The sequence below is a fragment of the Strongylocentrotus purpuratus genome, unplaced genomic scaffold, assembly GCF_000002235.5.
Source record: "Strongylocentrotus purpuratus isolate Spur 01 unplaced genomic scaffold, Spur_5.0 spur5_contig_858, whole genome shotgun sequence".
NCBI classification, from domain to species: Eukaryota; Metazoa; Echinodermata; class Echinoidea; order Camarodonta; family Strongylocentrotidae; genus Strongylocentrotus; species Strongylocentrotus purpuratus.
The window spans coordinates 2,635,954-2,663,726 of NW_022145566.1; the positions used below are offsets into that span (position 1 = coordinate 2,635,954).

General features: G+C 35.8%; 1 protein-coding gene across 1 annotated transcript in view; it reads right to left on the minus strand.

Moving 5' to 3' along the window:
* Positions 1-1,306: 1,306 nt before the first annotated feature.
* Positions 1,307-27,773, minus strand: part of LOC578542 (ubiquitin-conjugating enzyme E2 H) — a 30,001-nt gene continuing 3,534 nt past the window's right edge. Inside the window, exons 2-7 of the mRNA XM_778705.5 lie at positions 16,060-16,136; positions 14,551-14,625; positions 12,141-12,180; positions 10,134-10,186; positions 8,243-8,371; positions 1,307-6,345 (exon numbers count right to left, since the gene is read on the minus strand). Of these exons, the coding sequence (XP_783798.2) occupies positions 6,227-6,345; positions 8,243-8,371; positions 10,134-10,186; positions 12,141-12,180; positions 14,551-14,625; positions 16,060-16,136 (493 nt within the window). The 3' untranslated portion in view covers positions 1,307-6,226. The remainder of the gene's footprint in view (positions 6,346-8,242; positions 8,372-10,133; positions 10,187-12,140; positions 12,181-14,550; positions 14,626-16,059; positions 16,137-27,773) is intronic.

Sequence of the window (27,773 nt, forward strand, 5' to 3'; positions counted from 1 at the left end):
AAAACCTATTGAGACCAATTGAAACCAATTGAAACCAATTGAAATTTCAATTGGTGTTCAATTGGTTTCAATTGGATTTTCGTCTTGGGCAGAGTTGCAGTGAGTTGGACTCGTTGATGAAAGTTCAGACGAGCTACAATGATTCGAGCTCGTGTGTGAAAAGAGCTAACGGAACTAAGAAAATGGCAGCTCCCAGCGGAGAATCAAGAATCATGTCGGGTCCTGATTTAAACGTTCCACTGCACTGCAAGACTGCCCGTCCTTTGAAGACGGCAGAGAAAGAGTTGATGTGCCATAAAAGAGGTGATAGGCACGGAAGAGAATTCTCCAATTGATATGAAGGAGGTTAGAATTGAAGATGGATTTGCTCCTGGTGTATGCATGAAGCAAATTGTGGTGGTAGAGGTGATATTCTCAACTTGACGTGTTGCTTCGATGAAGAACTTTGAGAAGTGTGAGTTAGAGAGAAGATGTTGTTTTCATCCTTCTACGGAGGCAGGATAAAACAAAGAGAGTTCTATACCAAATTCTGGGAAGTTAGGGCGAGTCACCGGGGATAACTGCAGTGTCCAGTGCCAATACGCCATTAAGCTGACACTCGTTGACACATAGCTAGGATGGCAGTGCCTGGCATAAGTCAGAGGGCAATGTCCTCCCAAATTGGGTTTGCAAAGTAACAAATGAAATTGGGAAATAAAGAAAGATGAAATGAGGAAAATACTACAACCTCATATTCGATGGGCGAGACAACAAAAAAGAGAAAAAGAGAGAAGAAATAAGGAGGGAGAAAGGAATATGAAAAATACTATGATCCCCTTCAACACCCCCTTAATTGATGGCCTTATTAATTTGCCTTTCATCCACTCAGAAGATCGTCATTGTCAATGCCCCCTCCCTCCCCCCTCCCCCTCAAAGGAGGAACCTAGGTTATTGCCACAGCATCACCACAATTCATAATAACATCACCATCCATATCCTTACAATATTCTTTACCATCATCACAGTATTCTTGATCAATCCCGTGTTTTAAATCATCACAAGCCTCTCTCTCTCTCTCTCTCTCTCTCTCTCTCTCTCCCCATCCCTCCGTCTCTCTCTCTCTCTCTCTCTCTCTCCACCCCCTTCTCTCTCTCCCTTTCTCTTTATCATCATCACAATCTTTAATATCATATAAACCTTTAATGTCTTACAATTACATCCATCCATCAAACATGAAACTTTTCATCTCTGTGTATGTTTGTATGTGGTTAGTTTTTGACATGAAATAGAGCATATACACAAAATAAACACAACATTGACACCAGAATTGCTTTTAAAATATGAAAGATTGACATTCACAGGTTCTCTTTTTCTACCTTTCTTCATATAACCTCAAAGGGTTCCACGCAGAGCCTTTTTCGACATTGACAGTGCTTCATTCTATACCCATTCTATCTAATGTACAAATTGATATGTACAGCCAGTTCTAACATTTCCATTCACAATATACATTGTACATGTATCATAATACATAGGGATGTTATTACCAGTTCAAATGACAAATAAATGGAATCTAAGTGGATAAACAATACTGGTCAGGTAATGTTTAACAAGATACAACAGCACATGGGATTGAGGCTTTTCAAAATTTTATACTACATGTGGCATGATGCTATCTGTAAACAGACAAATTAAAAGAAGCACTACAACAGATTAAGAATCCATGTAAATTAGGCCACATAGACAATATTCAATAAAGAAATTGGAGAATTTAGCCATCAGTATATCACAGGACTTCAGAAAAAAAGAGAATTACATATAAAACTTTCAATGCTGATTTCTTAGCTTTTAAGCCAATGAATGTACGTGTCTCGATTAAAGCCTCAATAATACACCATTTTGGTTTCGGCCACAGGACCTCTTTCTAACAAGACCACTGCTCTACCATCGAATCTTCCAGCTTCTTGGGGTAGGATTATCATTCAATTGAAAATTAAAAAAAAACATAAAATATACTGAGATTAAAGTGATTAGTAATACATGTACTTCTACTACTTGATACATGCTGAAGTCACAGATAGACAAATGGAAATAAATAAATAACTTATTAAAAATCCTAAAGCACACAGTTTAATTTGATGGATAGCATTCTATATTCAAACATGTACACCCCCTAGGTACAATCCTTACTGCTTAATACCAAGGCAATAAATATCACTCTTGGTCATTACACAGGGTACAAGCAGTTAAAAGATTAATATTGGCACATGTAAAATTGGGTTAGATCTTTTATCTCTGTGTTATTAAAAAAAATCAGGTTCTTTGAAAATGTTTTGCTTTTAAAAATGATTTTTTAAAATGCTACTAAAATTATAAAAACAAAATAGACATCTGGGTGACATCTCTATTGAGATTGAGATCAGATTTATCCAAGAACGTTGCAAAGTATTAGGCAATATTAGGAAACACGGGGTGCAGGATTTTGCTGAACCAGCATCTATTCACCACATTTAATGAAACCTCACAAAAAAACTGACCAAACAACCCATAAATGTGCATCAGACAATCCTCTCCATTGCCTACATAAAAAATACAGACAATTCTACATAAATGCCATTATGCGTATTGAACGAATCAATCATTCCTCCCACACAATACACAATACAGATGGTAATAAGAATACAATATATATACTCGTCATTTAAAAACTGGCATGTTCCACAGTCCATCAATCACCCTCCTACCTGCCTCCTCCTACGAAATACATTTCAATATCTAATCTACATGCACACTCTAACTACGGTAATTAAATAGTTCTAGCAAAAATCTTCTCTCCATATGTTTGTTTAAATATAATATGCATGTACAGAGGTAAACATATACAAATAGAGATAATGGACATAAATGAGATAGAAAAAAAGGAGGATATGGATTAGGATAGGGGAATGGGGGAGATTACATATAGGTTGTGCCAGGCTGGAACAGGTTATACAATACAAATGTTTGTTTTCTTTCCATGATCTTTTTCATGAATCTCACTCGGAGTCGCTCTTCTGTCTTTCTATATTTGCATTTTCAGTCAAGCTTAGAATGCAACAAATCTCAACCTTCAAAATGGAATAACAGATATTTCATGAAATGATTTAGCAAGAAAAAAAATTTAGTTTTGGGGTAATGGTTATAATCCCACCCATAGAAAATTTTGAGGACTTTTGATATCAATTTTTTTTTAAGACCCTAACAACATTCTTTCTCTGAAATCTGCCATTCGTTAGTAATCCATATACTTTTGATATTTGGTTTTTTTCATAGGATTTACTCAGCTTTCAAATTAAAAACGCACATTCATGTGGTACTTTACGATGATGATTTGTGACTTTGTATGAAAATCACATACAAGACATATGTCAATGTCAAAATGTTTATGTAGACAGCATATAAAAAAGAAGATAAAAAGTCCTTGGATATGGGTAAAAAATCAGACTGGTTTCATGACAAGATGATTGTGTTGTCTTGAGAAGACAACTGCTAAAGAATTAATGCAATGGGTTTGATTTGGTAGTATGCTCAGTCATGTATTTCCAAACAAAAACAACTTTTGGTATTAAAAAATATTGCTATATTCATTCATTCAGGTGACTATTCTCCTGTATGTGTAAATCAATAATTTTACCTTTTAAAAAATAACCTGAATATTGACTTTCATTATGGAACCCTTTTCTACACTTATTTGTGTGAGCGAAAGTATTGACCATATACAATTATAACTAGCAAAACTTAGACTGTGTTATTGGTGCAATGTGCAAGTTGTGAATACATGCATACTAGCTGGACACATACATGTAGACTGAACGAAGACATTTAAACATTATGTATGACCTCACTGTAACAACTATTGCTCTATTTTGACATCAACTTGCATGGTAAACTCATTCCAAATACACAGCTGAGTTTGTTGAACTTTTCTCTATCAATAAACGTGACCATTTCATGGAAATGAAATAAAATTTGGTTTCATGTGCTGTTTTGCAAACTAAAAGCATGGTTGACTCATATATGTGTGACCCAGTTACCCCACTCATGCAATTGCACACAAAGTTGGGAAAAGTTGCACTGAACAGCATCAACTTTCTCTTTTGAGTGAAAATACATCTGAACATCAGCTCAAGTCTTTCTTGTTGTTGATGTTATTGTTCTTCTTCTTCTTGAGCCACGTAGATTAAACGAAACCATCAAATACATTGCTTTACCATTCCAACCGTCATGAATATAAAATCAACAAAATTTACACCGCAGCAGCAAAAAAAAAAACGAGAAAGGATGGTAACTGTACAATTTGGTTAGACCTGCAGCTTTTGAAACCAATAACAAGTTATTCTCTTGAAAAATAAGAAATATTAAGAACACTTCACAAGTGTACAAATCAAAATACATGTTTAAGAATAAAATAGAAGTGGATAACTTGTGTTCACCGCTTAGGATACTTTTTTTTCAATAACTCCCTTTCACACAAGCTCATGGTTGGGATAATATTGTTGAATGAAGGATATCAATTTACTTAATTTCTTACAGAAATGTCATACTTTACTGTTCCCATAGAAATACATTCCATACCTGTTACTAAGAATTGATAAATAAGAGCTTCTTTTGTTCTTTGAAAGTTGAAGGCATTTTTGATAAAAACTAAATAGTTTCCGTATTCATAGTTTTGTAGTTTGTTGCTTCATTTCTAATTTATTTTTCAAATTTATTTGTATTGAAGGGTTTCAAGTAGTTATAAATAAACATCCATGATAAAATTTAAAAAAATCTTCATTTCACCTATTTTAAAACCAGAAACTTTTGCAAATTGTTTTCATGACATAGCTTTAGTGAAAATAAGCAAGGCAATTCAATTATTGCAGGAGCACAAAACTTTCCCCAGTCTGGAGCAATGGCAAAGTTAATGCAAGCGCAACTTTTTGGATTGAAAGTATACCATCTTCATGATCACACATAAAAAAACACAAGATTGTTTCAACAAAATCTGCACTGAAAGCCTGAAATCATTCTATGCAGCTAATGCATGGTAATCAAAGCATCCTCTTGTACGTTTTAGAAAAATTAATCAAAAGAAGATTAGATTTCAAGATAAAAAGGATAAATATGTTGATTAGATTGAGTATAACTACACCTGACAAGATACATTCATGGCACAACACTTCAGACTTTTGTATAACATCTGCAGGAGACCAAAAACAAAATAAGAAGATATGTCACAAAATCCCATCCTGCTTCTTTCAAATAAATACTCTATTCATATCGATACATTTTAAAAATAGATCTTTAAAAAGATTTGACAGCAGAGAACTGGCACAGAGGGCGAGGAGGGTCAAACACTGACCATGTTTACATTGCCGGGAAATTTATGATTCATGTCAAAGATCAATAAACTCTTTGTCCTTTTTTTTTCTCTCTACATTTTCTTAAATGGAACCATGCAATAATTTCTTCATGAAGCCGTCCTTGTTGTAGTGGTATTGCATTCAAACCTGGACGTCGTAAAATTCTTGCACCTGGTTTGTTACATTGTTAACCAATCGTCTTGGTGCAAGCCACTTCAAGATGCTGCACTGGTTTTTCTTGTACAAGTGAACATGGAGATAGTCTTCAGAAGTTCAGTTATGTGAATAACTCCGAGAACGTGGTGCATCGAAGGTTGAGGTGCAGTGTTTCTGTATGTATACTGTAGATGATCATATGAAGTGAGATGCCCCCTTTCACACTGCCAGGTACCCTATCCCCATCTTTTTTCACCAGACTTTGGACATCAAGGTTGTTTGAAGCAAAAGCTTATAGCTGTCTACCGATACCACGTCACAACGAAGAGCTTTAGCACCAAATCAGAAATGATCCTCGTACGACTTTCTCTCTTTCCTGAAAGCATGCTTGATAATGGCGCAGTTACACGATGCATCACTGGGCATAATGAATGCTACAGTCCAATAATAATCGTACGATTTGAAGCCTCTGGAGACCCATGACAATGAGTACTGCAACCATTTAAGAAGAACATTTTTTGTGCTAGATGTCAAACAAAGTCTTAGCAATGTAAACAAGGTCTGGAAACAGGAATAAAACCATTATTTCCATATTCCTTCTTTAAAAACATTTCAATTCTAAGGGATTACTGTACAAAATGGGGGCTAAGATTGCAAGAGACAAGGGGGGGGGGTAGGAATAAAAGGGAAGAGGGAGGGGGCTGGGGCTATAGCTCCATCCCTTCTGTTTCATCTTCTGAAAAATCACTCATGGAACTTTCACTCGATGATGAAGGGTTCTCCTGCTCTTCCAGTACTTCCTCTGTTGCATATTTTTGTATATATTCTGCACAGTCAAGAAATGTAAAAAGAAGATGGAATAAAGAAGTTTTAGTCAGGTTCCTAACTTTTCACATTCAAATCTATCTGGCTCTCCCAATGATATTAATTAACTATCTTATCAGTTTTTAAATTAATTTGTTTTCAAGTGCATTTACTTGGTTGACACTTAATAATATTTAATAATAATATTTAGCTTTTATATAGCGCTTAATACAAATGTCTCCAAGCGCTTTACAAATATACTATTACCCTGGTCACTTTACTCTGTTCATCAAGAATGATTTCACCAATCACTTCAATCTCAAAAATGTCTGTAATTGCAATGATTAAATTTCTATAGCGTACTCTTTGCCATTTGCCCTAATACACTGTACTACTATGATCACATTAGATCACAGTACATATTTAATTAGATTGGCCAACAAAATTTTACCTGAAGTAAATGTTAATAATTAACACAGAAAACAATGATACAAAATATCGCCTCTAATCATACAAGTTTACTTTATATCATATCGCGATTCCACCCGATAACCAATATAGATCAATAAAAAGTAGATTTCCGCTGCTTTTTAAGTCCATCACACCCCCATTCCTCGCCAGCCTTTTAGGCGCGGGGGAGGTTTCTTGGACTTATGCTGTAACCACAATCTCTGTTAATCTAGACAGTCATCACAGTCCTGCGACGTTCAAGGACAGAGTCACTCAAGTCAATTTACTGGAACAACGACTAGGTAAGATGCAAAATGGTCGAGGGGTAATTTTTTTAATCATATGGAATTTTAATAAATTATGCATAATCAAGCTATTATTTATAACCCTTCTTATTTCATGTCTAAATTAAAACAGCCCGGCCTCTGGCTGGGTGATTTTTCTCACCGCTGGGCGGGTATACCGTATGGCATCCTGTGCGGTGTACCGCCACCAGTGCAGCCTATACGGCCACGTAAGGACCGAGGCTTACTAAATTGATCCCCCAAATATATAGATTTTATTTGATGTTTGGTTTGGTTTGATTCATCCTTTGTCAAGTAAGTGTCTATAGAATAGGTCCCAGCCGAAAACCCACTTGAGTCTAGATCTATGTTAGATCTAGACCTACTTTAGTGTCTTACTTGTTGATATTTGCCTTCCATTCCGAGATGCATGGCCCTACTTGTATTCAGTGTCTGTGATGTGGTGTAATATTGAAGCCCTAAAAAAAAATTGCGCTTCAAAATGATCATGAAGTGCCTCAAAAAATAGACTGTCGTGTTATGAAAACCGTTAGGAAAAAGAATTTTTAGATTTTGATTTCCAATCATAAATATCTTTATAATTAAACAGTCAATCAGCTTGTAAAATTCATGTGGTCCCTGACTTGCCCAAAGGTTTATAATTATCATTGCAGCATGAGCTTAAAGAACTCCAGTTCTTGTAATGCGATTGCATTGTGAAAGAAAAGGTGTGAAATGGATCAGAAACAGTTGATCATGTAGCATGTAAGTATTGGTGTGCACTGCAAGGTTCTGGAGTCATCAAAATCATAATAAATTTGGCCGAGTCTTGGTAAAGTAACAAGCACTGTACACAGAAAGCTATATATGGGACGACACACATGGTGTCGGGGCTAGTACTACCTTTATGTCCTTGTCTTTCTATGCTCATTACTCAGCCAGTATACATTTTCTTCCAAAATTGTTTGGCACATGTCATTTATTTGTAATCTTGAACATTCAGTGTAAGTTTCATTTGATTCTGTGAGAATTAATTTTCTTTTTTTTACCAGAACTGGAGTTTATCTTTAATCCAGGATTTTGTTTATGTTTCAGAATCTCAGACAAACTTATCCAATCCCTTTAACTTTTAAGTTACTTCCAATAATTGTAGGCCTACCTACATTCACCTGCTGGTTTACTTACCCCTGATTTTCTTCTGGTAATCTTCTGGTTTGTGCAAGAATAGTGCTGCAGCATCTCCGTTGAGAGGGTCTATCGGGTTGGGATAGCTCAGAAGCTGTGGAAGGAACTGCTCAAAGATATTCGATAAATCTGAAAAGACAATGCAATGAGCATACATATAGGTTAGAATATATATTTGTTTGATGCATCTACTAATCATAGAAACCTCAATGATAGCAAAAGATCTTCCCCACATTTTTTCTACAATTTGCACATTTTACAAAAGTATGTACATATAGTAGAACTAGATGGAACTTCGACTGCGCGCATTCGAAATGATGCCTCCGTCATAGAGCAATTTACAAACCAAAACAGAAGAAATTTTTCAAATTCAAGTTCAATTGTAATCCATTAACAGGTTCTCAGAATATTGTGATTACAAGCAATTTCTCATATACATATATGACCCTTTGATCTTTGACCTCATGACCCTAACATCTACTCAGTTCATTGGCTCTGCAAGATGTCCCGAGTTAAATAGTAATCCATCTGTCAGTTCTAATGAGAATGTGTTCACAAGCTATTTTTGCATACATAATGAGCCCATGACCTTTTACCTTTGATCTCATGACCAAAGAATCTACTCAGTTCATTGGCTCTGCAAGATGCATACATGATCTAAGTTTGGCAGGAATCCATCAATCTGTTCTAATGATAATGCGATCACAAGCTATTTTTGCATACATAATGAGCCACATGACCTTTGACCTTGACCTCATGACCCCAAAATCTAATCAGTTCATCGGCTTTGCAAGTAACATACATGACCTAAGTTTGGCAGGAATCCTTCAATCGGTTCTTGAGATAACGCGATCACGAGCAGTTTTTGCATACATAATGAGCCCTGGGACCTTTGACCTTTGACCTCGTGACCCCAAAATCTATTCAGTTCATCGACTCTGCAAGATACATACATGACCAAAGTTTGGCAGGAATCCATCAATCGGTTCTTTGGATAACGCGATCACGAGCTGTTTTTGCATACATAATGAGCCCTGTGACCTTTGACCTCGTGACCCCAAAATCTAATCAGTTCATCGGCTCTGCAAGATACATACATGACCAAAGTTTGGCAGGAATCCATCAATCGGTTCTTCAGATAACGCGATCACGAGAACGGGACGTACGGACGGACGGACAACCAGAAAACATAATGCCTCCGGCTACTTCGTAACGGAGGCATAAAAATAGATCTAATATTAAAGTTAGCGTGTGTGTGCCAATCATATCCATCTCTAACCTGTAAGAATAGCTACAAACAATAGAGGGCAAGGCAAGGAATTTGGTCATTGCTCCATACATTACCTATAATAATCAACAAATTAAACCCTACATTCAGACTACCTGAATTCATTGTATAGCTACACAATAACTAGTTACATTTTTCCTACTCTAAACGTTCAACTTTGTATATAGAAATGTCAAGGTAAACGTTGTACAGTGAAATGCACGTTTGAGCATAGTTTTGAACAAAACTCAATAAAGAATCAACGACCTTGGAAGTGTTTCACAAAGACTAAGATCGACTTTAAGTTGGACCTAAATATGGCAGGCTGTTCATGCCACTGTTTGCTTTCAACATTAAAATTGTTAGATATTTTTTTCCTTCAATAATGAATTATCAAAATATATCACTTCTGTAGATTTGTGATCAACATTTTTACGTCCCTTGAGAGACAAATGCAAGGAAATGCCAGTAAATGGTGAGATATCAAACAGTGGCATGGACGGCTCTTGAATAAGAGTTTTGCATAAAAAACAGCTAAATACACCATCTCCTTCATGTATTATTATTTCTAGAAATTGAAAAGAAATTATTTTCAATGATCGCTTATCATTGATTTAGATTTACCATACAACGGTGTCCATGCTTGGTTGATTACATCTAAACAAACCGTCCCAGAACTGCAGAGGAAAAAATAAAGTGAAGAAAAGAAGAAGTGAATTTCACATCTTTTGCCCAGATTTCTAAAAATGTTCTACATTCTCTATTGATTTTGAAATACTTGCAATTCAATCTGCCTACATTAATTCCCCTGACGATGTGTTTTATAAAACTTATGTAAAAGCAAATTTATATCTCTTTTATACTCGATGATGAACAGGCATGACCTATTTTATTTGACTGTTATTCAACACATAAAAGTCTCTTTTATATGAATTTGAATATTATTACTATACACAAATATTTATTACAAGATTTCTAAAGAGCAAGGGATATACATTAAAAATTCCCACTGTCTATACAATACGTCATCAAAGATTTATTACTTCTTAAATCGTTAAACAAGCATTAAAAACATAGGTGATGTAATGAGAGCAAAAACAATGACATAAACTTTGCAACAGAAATTACGTCATTTACAGGGGTGATAATGAGCTCTAAAAAAAAAAGTTTTTTTTTCCCCCTCAACCACACCTCCCTTGAGTAAAAAAAATTAAAGAGGATTCGCGGGAAAAAAATTGCATCTAACATTGCCCCCATTTATTGGGAAAAATAGGGAAAAATAGGGAAGAATAGAGAAAATAAGGACAAAAATCTGGAAAATTGGGATAAATTCAGGAAAAAAAAAAATTGGGGTAAAAAAAAACAACAGGAAACCGATTTAAATCTGGTTTTTATCAGGCCTGCATTTAGTCTGTTGTCATTTGGTCAATTATAGAAATTTGTGAGAATTTTTGGAAACAAAAACGAAAAAAAGAATGTCACAACTAAAACTTTAAAGCATTCTTACCAATTTTATTTGCACGACGAGATTGTGGACTGCTACAGGTGACGTCTTTCTAAGGCACTGCCAGGCACTGCCAGTGCCTTAAAAGGATGTCACACCTAGCAGTCCACGTTCTCGTCGTGCAAATCTAAAAGTCCCTATTGAGTCTGAGGTTACATTTTAGGCATTTAAAAATGATGAGTTGGTCTTTTGAATGACTTTTTTAATAATGAATTTTTCAAAATATTCTAAACTGCAATAGATTTGTATAGATATAATATTGTAGAAGATTTTAATGAAAAAAAGATGCAGAAAATTTTATAATTATAGCTAATATAGGCCTTCAAAAATATTTTATTTCATACGCCCTCTAAGATGAGTATGACAAATGGTTATCTGCACTTACAAATGTTTTATACAGCATTTTCAAAGATGATCAAAATGCATACCAACGACAAAATTACTGACGTAATCCATTACTCATTGCAAGCATAAAGCTAGGATTGACTGACAGAAAATATTGTGTTAATAGGGTTGCATATTTCTTTTCTCTAGATACTTTTAACATATTTGTGTTGTTTCTCAACAATTTGCCACTGTTTTATACTTTGATCAATGTCAAACACTGTCGAAAACTTGAAAGTGCAGGTAAAATCTTCTCATACTCGACATTGAGGGCATGTCAAATAAAATATGTTTGAAGGTCCACAAAAGCAATAAATATGCAGTTTTCACAATTTTTTGTCATCAAAATCATCTTCAATATCATATATGTATACAAAGAATAGGGGAAAATAGTCATACATCTTTTTGTAATATTTTATAAAATACCAATTGAAAAAGTGCCAATTCAAAACCCACAAAAAAGGCCCAAATCCTCATTTCTAAAATGCCTGAAAAGTAAGTTTAGACCCATTTTAAAATTTGGAAACAATATGAATGTTCTTAGTTATGACATTCACTTTAAAAAATATATGTTTCCGAAAAACCTCGTAAAATATCAATAACAGCTCTTTTCGACCAATTGACAATGGACTAATTCTTAAAACGAGGATAATTACAACAGGAAATGTCAACATCATAATTGTGAATAGATGTAAGTGCTCCAGGCAAGGGAATAATATTACAAAACACAAGGTATTACTTACGCCTCGTCTATATTTGGATGATATATTTTGTTCAAGAAGCCTGGATCGAAACAAAGATAACAAAAGAACAAGAAAAAGACAGTAATAAATCATGAGCTTAGCGATACTGAGACAAAACATGTTTTAGATGCACCCTAACTCACAGGTTTCTGTCAAAGATATCTTTGAGAGGATTTTGAAGATACAAGCTGCATGTCAACAAAGGAATAAAAACTTTCTTTTTGGTTCTATTATGCTTTGTTCAGACCTAACTCTGTCACTGAATTACTTACTCTGTATTACACACTATTTGTTCATTTGAATAATATCATACATAACATTCACAAGGTTAGTCAAACTTTTATTCATTTTTTTCTGGAATTTTTTTTAAAGATAAAATTATGATATAAAAGACCCTAATTCAAAAATTTCAATACAAGGGTTATATTTCACTTAATTTTTATTATTAATTAGGGATTAATAAATATATTTGCTCCCTTGCCATAAATTGGAAGATGAGGTATAATCGCTACACACATACGCATTTCTGGTGTAAATTAAGGAATCATATTTACACATCAGTAAGTTATTACAAGTTCAAGGAAACATGTATGTAGGAATATAATATACAGAGGACAATCTCAAAACGTACTGCTTAACAAAGGACCTACTTTTTCCAAGCAAATAGAGCATCAAAATAAACATATCCTATATAAAAGGGCCTACAATTTTCTCAAAACATGGACGTCCTTGTTTTGCAAGTGGTCTCAAAGTGAAGGTACAGTTCTTATGAGTGTCCTTGGTACCACCCTCCCCCCCCCCCCACCACACGCACACACCCACCTATTCTTAACAATCTGACATCACTGGCAGATTGGGAGGGGGGGGGGGGGCGGTGCATCCAACCCAAGCCCTTGAAAACCAAGTAGTACACCTGTCCTATAAAAGGTGTGACCCTCATATTTCATACCTGCCAACATTTGAAAATGAGAATTAAGAATTTTTAGCACGGTATGTCTTCGAAAATAAGAAATCTGTACCCTTAACAGGCGTTCGCACATGCAGCGGCAGTGTAACTGGCAATACATGGTAAATCTGTGCAAAAAAGCGAATACAAATTCGCTGCTCAATCATGCAGCCCTTCATCGCACGCAATATGTGAACTCTCACATCGCGGCATATGATAAAACAAGCTTAATTTGGCTTAAGCAACAAACAAACACACATTAAAAAAAAAAAAAATTTTAATGAAATTTTGAAAATCCGGGATCTCCCGCATTTTGGGGTCCTAAAAATCCAGAAAAACGGGATATTCCGGATTATTCGGGAGGGTTGGCAGGTATGATATTTGATTGAAGGTGATGCCCATTGTTTCAGCTGTCTGAAGAAGTTTTTGTTGTTGTAAAAAGGCACTGAAAAATTCTGTGGATAAACCCCTTTTTCCTCTTATCAGCAAAACGTATATGCCCCCTTTTTACAGAATCCTGTACCCGCCCCCTATGTACATGTATGTATGATCATGTTAATATACACTAATACTGAGTCACCGTGTCTCCTATTACCAGTATACATATGTTTTTTAAACTTTCCAGCTATCAAAGTGTGACACACTGTTCAAAGTTTCATCAGCCAAGGTTATTATGTGGTTAATATGGCATACAAGATAAACACTATGGTTTATCACTTTGAACAGTAAAAAAACACTGATTGGAGTTCTATTGTAGGGGGTGCTTGACCACTCTTTAGGCGTGAGGCCATGATAATGAATGTTATCATCAGATATGAAGACTGCCTCTAGATCCCACAACAGCCTTACAGCCATTGAACACACCTTGTACATACATGTATAAGACTGCAATGCAGTTTCAGATAGTTAATCATTGACAGTGTTATATTCTTTTCTGATTTTGAAGTAGAATAATGATTGTAATAAAATATAACAGGCAACACAATGAAGCCGGCATAAAGAAAATAAAACTAGAAACCACCAACAACAAAAAAAGAAAAAAAAAGAAGAACTAGAAATTCTTACTTAGCTATTTGTACAAGCCTGATATCTGATATGTACATTTAACCTCACAAGTAGAATAGTAGAAACGCCTCACAAAGGGCCTGTCCTCATCAGACCGAAGTTGCAAAATAACCCGCTATTTTCAGACTCAGGATATTTTCCCGAAGCTCGAAATTGTGTCTTCACCAGACCGAAACGCTCATCACAAACTAGATAAAGACAGGCAATTTTGGAAACAAGACCAAGATTTCTCTGGATATTTTCTCGACCAAATAGCCCGCTAATTGCAAAGGGGGCTGTTGAAGAAGCAAATTAGCTGGCTTATTTGAGATCGGGCTAGTTAAAATAACGGGTTATTGTGCAACTTCGGTCTGATGTAGGCAGGCCTACATGCACAAGTATAGGCTTGACTGTACTTACCAATGGAAGGTGACTTATAAGGATACTTGTCTGGAAGATCTACTCTGACTTTCCATACTCCTCCCTCATAGGCCGCTACAAACAGAGAAAGGAAGAAAAGAAAAGTAGAGGGAGAAAAAAAGATCGAGAAAAAGATAAAAGTTGTTCAAACAAAAAAACAATTAGAAGATGATAGGAATTTGAAAACAAAAATATGACAAATAACATACAGAGATAAAAAAAAAATAAAAAAAGGAAGAATAAGAAAAGGAGAGAGTGAGAACAGGGAAAAAAGGAGGATGGGAAGGTAACAGGAGAGTAGTGTTTTGAAAGTGGTAAGAGAAAATAGATACTTCTGACTGTCACAAGGGAAAGAAGATCAAAATACTGGCCAGAATAATATACATTGTGTAAAAAGCTTTACATATATTTTTTCCCCAATAGAATAGGAAAACAAATCAATATACATATACATCAGATGTGTTGCCAATTTAACATTTTACCTATAAGTATTTTATCCATTGTCCATGATATACTGGCAAAAATTAATTTTACTTTCTTTCCCTTGGACTTGAACTACTCTACATTGATCAATGTGTTTCTGATTTTGCAACCACTATTTCATCTTTTTCTGCCATTTTCTTCTTGTTCATTTTTATTGCCATTAATGCATGTGATTTGCAGAAGAGCATCAATCAAACGTGACAGATTCTCACCATATAATTATTAATGATAACAAAGGCCTGACATCCCTGAAAATTATATTCCAGACAGACCACTCTAAAGCCCTGAATGGCCTTAAACATATCTCCAATATAACAATCGCCATACTTGCCCGATTTGAAAATATTGTAGGTTATATTAGAACTGAGATGTAATCATTCACTTAAAGTCACTGACACCCGGTTCCCTCTATATAATACAGGATCACCATGAAGTGAAATGAGTTTTCAGTTGGGAAGACGTACCAAGTATCCTCTTTGTTTTTATCACTATACACAGGCTGTAATTTGACATTTCAAGAAAATCCATTTCACATCATGTCCAATCATGGACCCTGGTCCAATACAGAGCAAATGCAATATGGGTACCTGTAATGAAGTAAAGAGGACCTTTGGGAGCTATAATAAATGGCAGTGTTCATTCCTCTTTCTCAATATAATAACCCAGTATATTTTCTCTGGATAAAAGTCCTGGGGGGTGTTTCACAAAAATTGTCATCGGGGACAAATGACAGTTTTTGTTATAAGCTACTGAAATCCTTGCTTCTGATTGGTCATCAGCAGATTTGTCACTTACTTTTGTCATTTGTCATTGAAAAAAGGCTTTGTGAAACACCCCCCCCCCCCTGGACTACAATATTGCTTGGAATATATGATTTGTATATGACACAATTAATTGTCACAGTCCACTGCCAGTTCCAGTAGTTGAAAAGAGTTAATGATTACAAGGATTGAACAGTGTCCTAGAAGGCTCCTACAAATCAGTATTGGGTGGTTCCCCTACAATGATTTATCATTATATACTTACTTCCTTTAGGTCCATAGAATTTAACAAGGAATTCATTCAGCCCACGTAGAATAGTCACTTCTCGTTTTGCCTCAATCCTGATTGAATCAAATACTTGAATTAAGGAGAAAATATGTCAACACTAAATAATACAAGGTACAGTGGACCTTTAGAACTGCATGGACATCTACAGATACAGAGGAATGTGTGAAATAATTTTGGACATCATTTTCCATGTACATGTACACTTTATACATACGTACATCACTTTGTTTCTCACTAAAGCTAGCAATACATGCATGTAACTGGTGTCATATTTTTTGTGTTTTACATGTGATGGTGAAATATGGCAAATGCTTGCAATTCATAAGAAGGACATTCACTAACAATTTGCAAATGTTCAAGGCATTATTAAGAGTGTCTAGTTTTGACAGAAAATGACATCGAATCTACATTCTGCAACATGGAAATATAAAGATCGCTAGATGTGTCTTTTGGCCTCCTGCTAATACTTTGACATTTACATCCCTTCACAGTATGATATCTAACACAGATACAGACACTTCACTTCAACCCATCACTAGCTCCCACCTCACCACCTAAAACATCCACCCATTTCATTGTTTGGCTCAGGACTTAAATTACATCACTGCAGGAGAGATCCATGACAATAAACCAGACTATAATCACTGTTAAATGTACGTCATGTAGACTTTAGGTTTGCGATCCAAATCAAATCACAATAATGCATACACAGCAGATGTATTTTGGATTAAAACATACACTAAGCAAACCAATTAAGACACTTGACTCAGGGGTGTCTCCTAGTAAGCGTTTGTGATGCTTGACTTTAAGTAGTCACCATCCCTTCTAGTCACCCTTTGTGTTACTTGACTCAGGGGTCTCGATCCCTTCTAGTCACCCTTTGTGTTACTTGACTCAGTGATCTCCACCCCTTCTCCTAGTCACCCGTTGTGTTACTTGACTCAGGGGTCACCATCCCTTGTAGTCACCATTTGTGTTACTTGACTCAGGGGTCTCTATCCCTTCTAATCACCCTTTGTGTTACTTGACTCAGAGGTCACCATCCCTTCTAATCACCCTTTGTGTTACTTGACTCAGGAGTCACCATCCCTTCTAGTCACCCTTTGTGTTACTTGACTCGGGGATCACCATCTCTTCTCCTAGTCACCGTTTGTGATACTTGACTTTACGTAGTCACCATCCCTTTTAGTCACCCTTTGTGTTACTCGACTCAGGGGTCACCATCCCTTCTAATCACCCTTTGTGTTACTTGACTCAGAGGTCACCATCCCTTCTAATCACCCTTTGTGTTACTTGACTCAGGAGTCACCATCCCTTCTAGTCACCCTTTGTGTTACTTGACTCGGGGATCACCATCTCTTCTCCTAGTCACCGTTTGTGATACTTGACTCAGGAGTCACCATTACTTCTAGTCACCCTTTGTGATACTTGACTCAGCAGTCACCATCCCTTCTAGTCACCCTTTATGATACTTGACTCAGGGGTCACCATCCCTTCCAGTAACCCTTTATGATACTTGACTCAGGAGTCACCATCCCTTCTAGTCACCCTTTGTGTTACTTGACTCGGGGATCACCATCTCTTCTCCTAGTCACCGTTTGTGATACTTGACTCAGGAGTCACCATTACCTCGAGTCACTAATTGCGTTACTTGACTTAGGGGTCACCATCCATTCTAGTCACCCTTTGTGATACTTGACTCAGTAATTTCAACCTTCTCCTGTCACCCTTTGTGATTCTTGACATAGGGGTCACTATGCATCCCTTCTAGTCACCCTTTGTGATATTTGACTCAGTGGTGACATCGCTTTTCCTAGTGGCTCTTTGTATAGTGGCAAATATAATCAAAAATTAATATTGAATTATGGACATGGGGTGTTTTCAATTCAATTTACGGTATTCAAGATGTTCACAAGAGTATCTTTCTCTTCTGCTCTCTTTCTTCATTCTGAAGTGACAAGAATTACTTCATGCCTTCATATTCCAGATTATTGGAGATAAATGCAGACACTCCATTGATCCTAGTAAAGTTCTTCTCTACATCCTTTCACATAGGTACATGCGTAATATTTCAGTGGTAGCTTCTAATCATTGTCTCATCATTCCCTTTATCCATTTTGCTTACTACATGCATGTTTTGTCTATACTTAAAGATTTTTTTTCTCTATATATAACACTATAGATTTTTAAGTGAAATCTAATCTAGCTCTATCATGAATCTCAGTTTCAATGTTTTTTTTTCTATTAATGTAAGATGCCCTCTTGCCCCAAGGAATTGGAATGGAATATAAAGACAAAATATTTACATTATGAAATCCATACATACTGCAGGGAATATGGGGCTTAAATGTTAAAGCTTGCATCTGAAGCAACTTCTCCATTAGCAAATCGCAGACAATATCAAATTGCAATGAGCAGCCTTCAAGTCACACATATGTATTGCACATGGCATTGGTGTATGCTTGGGTCTATTTAACGAAAACTGCAATTGAGCTTACTGTGATTACTTGGACTCCACTCCAATGGAATGCACGACCCTATGATCTTGATCTAATTAGAAAGCTTAGAAGCTACTTTCGTTTCAACTTGCATTACATTAACACAGCCACAGGGGAAGCTAGCTGGCAAGATAAATAAGTTGTAATGAATTCACATGATTACATGGATGTCAAAGTTGAATGGAACAAGAAAAAAGAGAGTTTGAATTTTTGATCATGTGTTTCTTCTTCGGAGTATATCTGACGAAAACTCTTTTATTAATTTTGCTTATTACACTTGACTAGTTTTACATACGTACGTACTGCACTTGTACATGTACATGCACATGCAAAACAAAGGATCTTCTTAAAGGGATTGAGGAACTTTGTCTCAGATTCTGAAACAAAATCCTGGATTTAGCTCATGCTGCAATAATAATTATAAACCTTTAGGTACATGTAAGTCAGGAACCCATGACTTTTACAAGCCGATCGTCTGTCTGATTATCAAGATATTTATGATTGGAAATCTTAATCAAATTTTGTGTTTTCCTAACGGTTTTCATAGCACTATAGAGAGTCTATTGGGGAAAACGATAGAGTATGGTAAAACCGGTCACTCAAAGATTTTTACTTTTTTGAGGCACTTCTTGATCATTTTGAAGTGCCATTTTTTTAAGAGCTTCAATATTACACCATATCACAGACACTGATAACACGTAGGGCCGTGCATCTCAGATTTAACATTCCTAAGAATCCTATACCAGTTCAACCATACATGCATGTATTTGTCCTGTTGGACATTGTGGGCTTGCAGGCAAATACACATTCAATTCAAAGTGTTGCAGGATGTTTATCATGATTCATATATTCCCTGATGAGATATCTTAAGCTCTTATTCTTACCTATATGTGTCTAAGTACATATTTTCCAAGCACATACTTGGCATTTACAATGCATCTAGAGACGATTTGCATCATATGTGAGATGAGAAAACATATACATATTATAATCAAATTTAAATATTCAATGTATTGATGTACATTTGTAAGCCTGCTTACGCACAAATTAATAATTATTAAGGAAGCAACACTGAAGACAAATACAAGTAGCATTTATGCAGTCATTTATTGTAAAACTGTTGTCTGCTTATATAGCATTGGTAATTTTTTCACTCCATTTCAGATCAATAGATTCATGTGCAAGAATAAAATTAATTTTGTTCACGAGAACTGTTCTGTGGATTTCTTACAAGATCAGTGATATTTCCTCAGGGGCCAATTTCAATATTTAATTGTATAAAGCTAGATCTATGTTTTGAGCTTTCCAGAGCAACTTGTAAATAACTGTAAGCTCTATAATATTTTAATTGTAAAAGTAAGTCATTTTAAAAGATTGCTTTTGAGGTGACTATTAAAGAGTCGACGCAAACAAATTCCTAGGAATTTAAACTGAATTTCTTTTTTCTAGGAAGGTATCACTTGCAGTAATTTAAGTGCAATAATCACTAATCTTGTGTAAATGTTTAAGAGCAGTTCATTTAAAGTATTAAATAGAAGCAAGCTATTGAAAAGGTATGGAATGCAGACTTAAGAATTAAGAGTTCAATGACGTTACTAAAATGTTAGACAAAAAAAATAGCTAATGAGCATTATACAAGTATATTGCTTCTTTTCTTTTCACTTGTAAGAGGCACACACATGTAAATGTATCACATTATTAATGTGTATTGCTCAATTAATTTTTCTGTAATTGCATCAAGGTACATGCATGTACATAATAGTGCTACTAACTACATCAAGATGCAAGTTTAAGTTGATAGTTACTAATAGTGAATAACATGCAACTGGCTTTCAGCCAACCATTTGATTAAGATTTACACAACCATTTCAAGTAAGCTATATGCCAACAACTGTGGCATTTTTTCATAAGTAGACCAGATAGATCGAGGCAATGAAAACTCGCATGTCCATGATTCAGTGACATAGAAATTTTTGGCTCAAGCCATCATTCAGGAAAAGCTATTCCTTTCCTGAAAATTTCATTATAAAATCAGATCTATTGATTGTTGAGGGTTTATAATAACAGTTTAGCACCGTTGTTCAATAGAATCAGATTCTCTCATTTCCTTCCGTACTTCAATGTACATGTATATGCAACACTTGGAATGCTACTTTGCATGTTCAATGTAATGTATGCTCATCAAGGTTCAAAAGGGCCATTTACACTTAAATTGGTTGAATTAATAAATGAATAAATGAATAAATCATTGGTTGAACGTTCAACTCCTTTCAATGATATTTGAGATAGATGTTGAAACAAGGCAACGCAAAGCATATATTTAGCACTTTTTGCATATTCAATGAGCTATGACCTTTGACCTTTGACTCACATATTCCGAAATCGAGCTTAGGCTGTATTTTGATACCATGTACCTTCATATCAAATTTCATTAAAATCTGTCAAACATTATTTAAGTCATCGAATGGAAACCACATTTTTTGATATACAATTAGCTATTTTTGCATATTTGATGAGCTATGACCTTTGACCTACATACTCCAAAATCAAACTTGGGCTGTGTTTTGATACCATGTACCCTATTACTAAAGTTATTGAACCGAAACCAGATTGTTATGGAAGTACGAAAAAACAGACGGAGGACAGCGTTACTACCGGTTTATATCCCCTCAAACTTTGTCGGCAGTTATAGGTAGGTAACCAGATATAAAGGGAAAAAAATACATTAGATGTTTTATTCCAGAGGTATGTATGAAAATAGAAAACTGTCTCCATTAATTTTATACTAATGAGATATAAAGTCTACTCTGCAACAATACAAGCTAAATCAACCCCTGCATTCATCCACTTTAGGGTACCGTATTTGCCGGCGTAGAGGCCGCAGTATTTTTGGAAGAGAAAATATCAAAAAGTCGGGGTGCGGCCTTTACGGCGAAACAGAAAAAAAAAAAAAAAGTCAAAACCAGCACGAATTTGTACATGGGACTAGATCTACGAACGGTACAATAACTATACATTTCCACACATCTTACCGACAATTTTATCTTGCATTGTTGACATGAAGACGAAAATAAACTTCCAAAAACAAACATGCCGACAGATTTTGATCTAAGTTCGTGCCAATGCATTGCAAAAGTAAAAGAAGGGCCCGTTTAACAGAGCCACCGCGAAGCATCCAGCACGCGCGGTTTAAGGTGGTGATTTTAGTCACATCAACATTTGTACGCAAGAGATCGAATCCCGACTTTGGCAAAAGATCTTTTTCTTTTTTTTTAAATGTCAAAATCGGGGGTGCGGCCTATACGGCGCTGCGGCCTTATCGCCGGAAATACGGTATTCCCCTAAGCATCTATATACCGGTACTTGAAATAAAAGCATTAACCTAATCAAATCTGGAATATTATTCACATAATCATCAAGCAAATGCATAAATTATATGAAAAGGTCATTACACAAATAATTCATGTTTGTTGGTGCATTAGTGAATATGCACTGCAAGCATGTTAAGTCACAATGGGATAATGAACAAGACTTGTCGAGGTGAATGTCCGCTCATTGTAACGTATCTGAGTACAGTGCAGATCATTAAAACAAGAGCTTCAAACATAAATTATTTATATCATGAAATGGGTCTACAATATGAATATAAAGTCAAGAAATAAGAGACATTGATGATTGGGGTGTCATTAAAGATTTATTGAATGACGTACATCATAATATGTCAAACAGTACAATGCACATCTCCATGGGTGCATCAACGTCCTTGCCATTTGAAACTATGTGTATTTTATCACGCCTTTAATTTCGCACGAGCTAGAGATGCGCATACGTACATCACAGCCATATATTACCATTGTCAGCCGTGCGTTATCACTTTTTGATGGGAATTTAAGCAATTTTAGAAATAAACCTTTTCTCAGACTTTCACTTCTATTCAATTTGTTTTTAATTTGACAAGAGGAGCTACAACTTCCCAATGTATTTCATGACAACTACCACTGAAATTAATTGTGATATAATGGTATCATTCTGATAAGTGCTCTTATGTATGCCATTTAAATTTCACTATTTGTGCATTTATATCTTGCCTCATGGCAGAGAACTAAAGACTTCAGGAAGAGGCATTATCTGCACTTCTTTCAATTACTATATTTTCACGATACAGTAAGTGCACTTTACAGTTAATCTATTTTTTTTCTGGTTAAAAGGGTGCGATTCAGGTTAAGATTTTTATGATAATGTTTAAAAATTTACCAATGGGACCCAAACCTAATAGTACTTCCTCGTAAAAAAAATGCCAGATAAAATTCTTTTAGCTCTCTTTAGCTCTCACGCTACGACGTGGTGTCCTTTTTTCATTTGATAAAAGTGCTCTATAAGGAAAATACTCTATCCCTGGAGGACATTTATTTTGGAGCAGTTCACATTTGGGATGAAGAATGAACGTAAAATTAACAGGTAAGAAAACATCAACATTTATCAATGTTGTGCTATAAAAGTTGAGTTAGCTGATCTTAAGAGCTGAAAATAGATCACCAAGGTTACACAGTCACACAGGTATTATGCACCACTTCCTCTCGAGTCCTAAAATACTTCACACAAGAAACTTATTGGATATTAAGTTTTACCATGGACTAACCATAGAGATTATGGATGACTGTACATTACATGCTTGTGTATATGGTAATGTGAAAATTAAAGAACTTTTTACAATAATGTTTAAAAAAAAATTAACAAAAATTCCCACTAGACTACGGTAATTAATATTTGTGCCACAGGTTTCCTCGCAGAATATGGTAGTAGCTGCAGTTACACTACAACAAAAGGAATCATTAATTTTTCTCACATTTCGATGCTTTGTATGCAACTACCAGCAAACACACTCAAAATTTATATCTAGAAAGCCACCTCTGGAGTATGTTTTTTGTAAACGCCTGTCTTACATGTAGTTTCACCAATTTTTGCAGTGTAAATGTAAACTTCTGTAAAATACTGATTTTTTTTTTGCTCACGTGACTCTCCTTGCTTCCGGGCAAACGCTAGCCTTTTGACAAGGCCTCGTGACTCTGGCTAAGCGGCTGAGATGAGTCTAGATACCCGGAGTGAACGCGCGACCGAGTGACGAATGTCACGAGGCCTTTTGGAAAGTAGGTTTCACTGCTCTGCATGAATTATTCATAGACACATATTAGCATGCCAATACGCCTACCGGTACTTTGGATTTATTGACCAATCATAACGGCAATCTCCCAGTTGGCTTCGTTCGTGATTCGTTCCATGTAGAGGTCAGTGGTCTTAGCACGTACGTAATAGTTCATAGTAGGTCCATGTTCGTACTACATAGAGTTTACTGTGTGAGTGTGTGTGTGTGTGTGTGTGTCTGTGTGTGTGATGGATACTATATGCTGACGTCGTGCGAGGATACGCTCGCTGATTGGACGCTTTCCAGTAGGAAACAATGGTTAACATAAGCTACTTGGAAGGGCTTCTCGCTCTCTCGTTCACTCAGGTTTTCGCGATTAGTCTCGTTTTAGTCGCTCGGCGTCTATCAGACAAGTGGCCTTGTTTAAAGGCTAGGCAAACGCATGCAGAGCACTGAAAAGTGGTGCATGCGCACTACTCACCAAAAAGCCTTTATGAGCAGACTTTTATTGTGTTATTTTATTTTTCCAGTAGTGTAAATGGTAGTGATCTACATTTGCCACTCTCCACCCAGGTGTTAAAATGGGTACCCGGTAGGATGCGAAAGCTAATGTGGTTAGATTCTAAGCAAGTGTGCGCTTGTAAAAAAGATGCCTGGCTGGAATGCTCCCCAGGGAGTGGAGAATGTGCATACATTGTGTGCGGGTAAGCCTGAATCCTATGACCGGGGTAATAATATATACTGTATATCTGTAAAGCGCTTTGAGAGGGCCTTCGGTCCTGAAAAGCGCTATATAAGAACTAGCTATTATTATTATTATTATTAAAAAAAACAATCAATGATTTTTCAAAATGGTGTTTGGGCTGTGTAAATGGGCCTACTGGTATTGTCATTTCATGCAACCACACAGTTTTAAAAAAATGATTGCTAGCACACCTAAAATAGGCATTGGGAATTCTTCTATGAAACATGATATGCGACTGGAGTCAAAGAAATTGCTTGCCTATGCTGAACAATATGGAATGGGTGATAAATCCCCCAGCTGCTTGCATTTCGCAATAAATCTGTTCTGTGTGTTAATATAATGGATGCACTTTAAAATATGACAATCATATAACATGCACAGTGCCAATAGTGAGCTCTAATTTTATAGGAACGTGAAGGGCTCTGATTGTACAGGTCTCAAAGTGCAAAGATAAACTGCATGGTGGTCAATTGTTTCCAATTTTGTCAATTTCCAACTTGCATTCTGTAATATTCGCAATTCCACTTATCTGTTTTTCATCTGCTCAATTTGAATAACAATCAGGAAACATTGTGCACATTTCATGAAACTGGTACTTGACTGATGTGTATCATTGTTCTGTTGATAACAGTCAAGAATGGCAAATTTGATATATTTTCAAATTCATGCCCTGTTTACTAGGATCAATGGCACACAAAACTATTTATATCTTCCTTCCAAACGTGCATATTTAGCACCAATTTGCAGAATCATCACATTAAAAATAGTTTCCTCCGGTGTTTGTGTCTGCTGGGTTGAACATTGTCCATATATAACTAATGAATGCTGGGAAAGATATTAAGATAACATAACAACAATGTATGGCATTTTCTTACTTTTTACATTTGTTTCAATACCTAATATGTAAAATGATATTTGCTGTCCGATATATTTCATTGGCAGAGCTTACATGTACATGTACATACCTGAAAAATAAAGCATGTCCCAATATATTAGACTGACATATATACCAAGTGGTGCTAATAGAGCTTTATACTCTAGAATGTTAGTGTTTTCCAGAAGTATCAATATGCACTTGACTACCGTTAAATGGATCCCAACAGCATTTGCTTAAAAAACCACTTTGTATGCCTTCTAAATGCATAATCAAGTTATCAATCAAGGTGCATACATACATTCATTAGTCCCTAAAATCAAAATGGACAATAATTTCTTGCATCTAATTTAGCCTGGTCATTACATAGCCCACAAATTAAGAGTGATGATGTAATTATCCAGCTATTTCACATTTGCAATAGGAAACTGGCTCAAGTTTTGGCAAAAACAAGAAACTCTTAACTTTTAACGTAATTTTACAGGTCTCAACCACTTGCAAAATTTAAAAGTAGCTACAGTATTATCTCAAGCTATTTTTTAATTCACCTTAGCTACACTTTTTACTGTTCAAAAAGTCATACATATTGCGGGCTCTTGCAAACATTAGACAAAATAATAGTACCATGTGACAACTTTTCTGCCCGTAAGATAGTCACTAACAATACTCTATTTCATATAAGGTTTTGCAGATCCGATTGAGTATATAAATAATCTTACATAGGACTAATTTTTCAAAAAATCTGGAATTGGTTTAAATTCTGATGTCTGCATGAGCACGATTGGCCAATTAAAGACGTACAATGTACATTTTTTGATTTATCAATCCAGCATACAATAAATGAAAATATCTTGAATGTCATCTTGAATGTCATCTTGGCTTTGAAAAAGTTGTAATACCACAAATATTTTTAAAGATGATCGATCACAAACTACCCCCCAAAAAGTGATAAAGAGATCGAGGCTTAGAGAGCAACAGAGAGCACTTTAGCATCATAATTTATGAAAAACAACCAAAAGAATTGCAGAATCAAACATCTAGCATACAAACACAACTCTATACTAAGCCCTAGAGCTTGGTGAAAGGTTGACCTTTTAATCAACACAAACTGAGAGAACGATTGTGTGACCCTCTGCTCCTCTGTTCTAGCCACGTGCCACAGTATGACTCTCAAATCTCGTTATTGACAAGAAACACTGTCACAGAAATGTTTGATTCTACCGGTAGTTAATTGGGAAATCCAAGAGCGGAAATATCTGGACTAAATTTAACTACGATACAAACATTGTAAGCATGATGTAAGTTGGTATGAGGTATCGGTACATGTACCACCTGATCTACCACTGGTACAAAAAGCTGTGTCTTTGTCAAAAACTTCAAAACTAAGATGCGTCTTCCACATGGTGACTTTAGAAGTTGGTTACCCTATTATAACATCATTAATAACAATAATAATAATAATAATATGATTTTCTATAGTGTTGTACATCCATTATGCAAGGTGCTCAAGGCGCACCAATATCATCCCTGATCTGCTACTCTAACGACTTTGTTGCTCACAGCATCCAAGGAATTCCTTCCAACTAACTGGTACCAATTTCATACCTGGGTGTTGAGTGGCAAATGTAGATTAATGTCTTACCAAAGGACATTAGTGCCATGAAAAGACTTGAAGCCATGTGATCTACAGTCCAACAACGTATCCATTAATAGACCACGACACCTATACAAATGTATGTAGATCAACACTATTTGATTGATGTGCATCTGTAAAATCCCAATATCACAAATGTGCACATACCCAAGCCCAAAGCAAGTACAAGTATAATCCTATCATTGGCCATTGTCTTCTAAAGGTTCTTACATTTCACTGGAAGTGCAAAGGTAGTGACTTGGAGCTCCTGCATGGCTCTTATGTCCTTTTTAAGCCTAAACTTACCACTCTTGACCCAGGCGTAGTACATGTAATAGGGTACGTTTAGTACGTGGTAAGAAGGTGTATTCACTGAATGTAATTGTGAATGCTAAAAATGGTAGCCTACATGCACATGTATCTACATCCTGGGTTTCAATTTAGGTGGGCTAGGACAGCCAGCTGCATGATGGATACAAATGCTTCATACACAGGAGACTAGTTATCATGATATTGGAGGCAGATGCCTGTAGATTGATTCTCATCTCAAAATTAAGACCAAAGAGATAAGTGTACATTTACATGGACGTAGACACTATCACAGTTTTTTTTAACACCAATCACAACTTGTAGTTTCTATGCGTTGGGGTTTTTCGAAGACGGTAAAAATATATTGGGAAGTCACGTTTCTATGCCAAATTGCGCATATAATTATGTATACACATGTTTTCATGAAATCTTGTTGCTCATTCAAATAATTGTTCTCTACATGTACATACTGTACACATGAGCTAAAA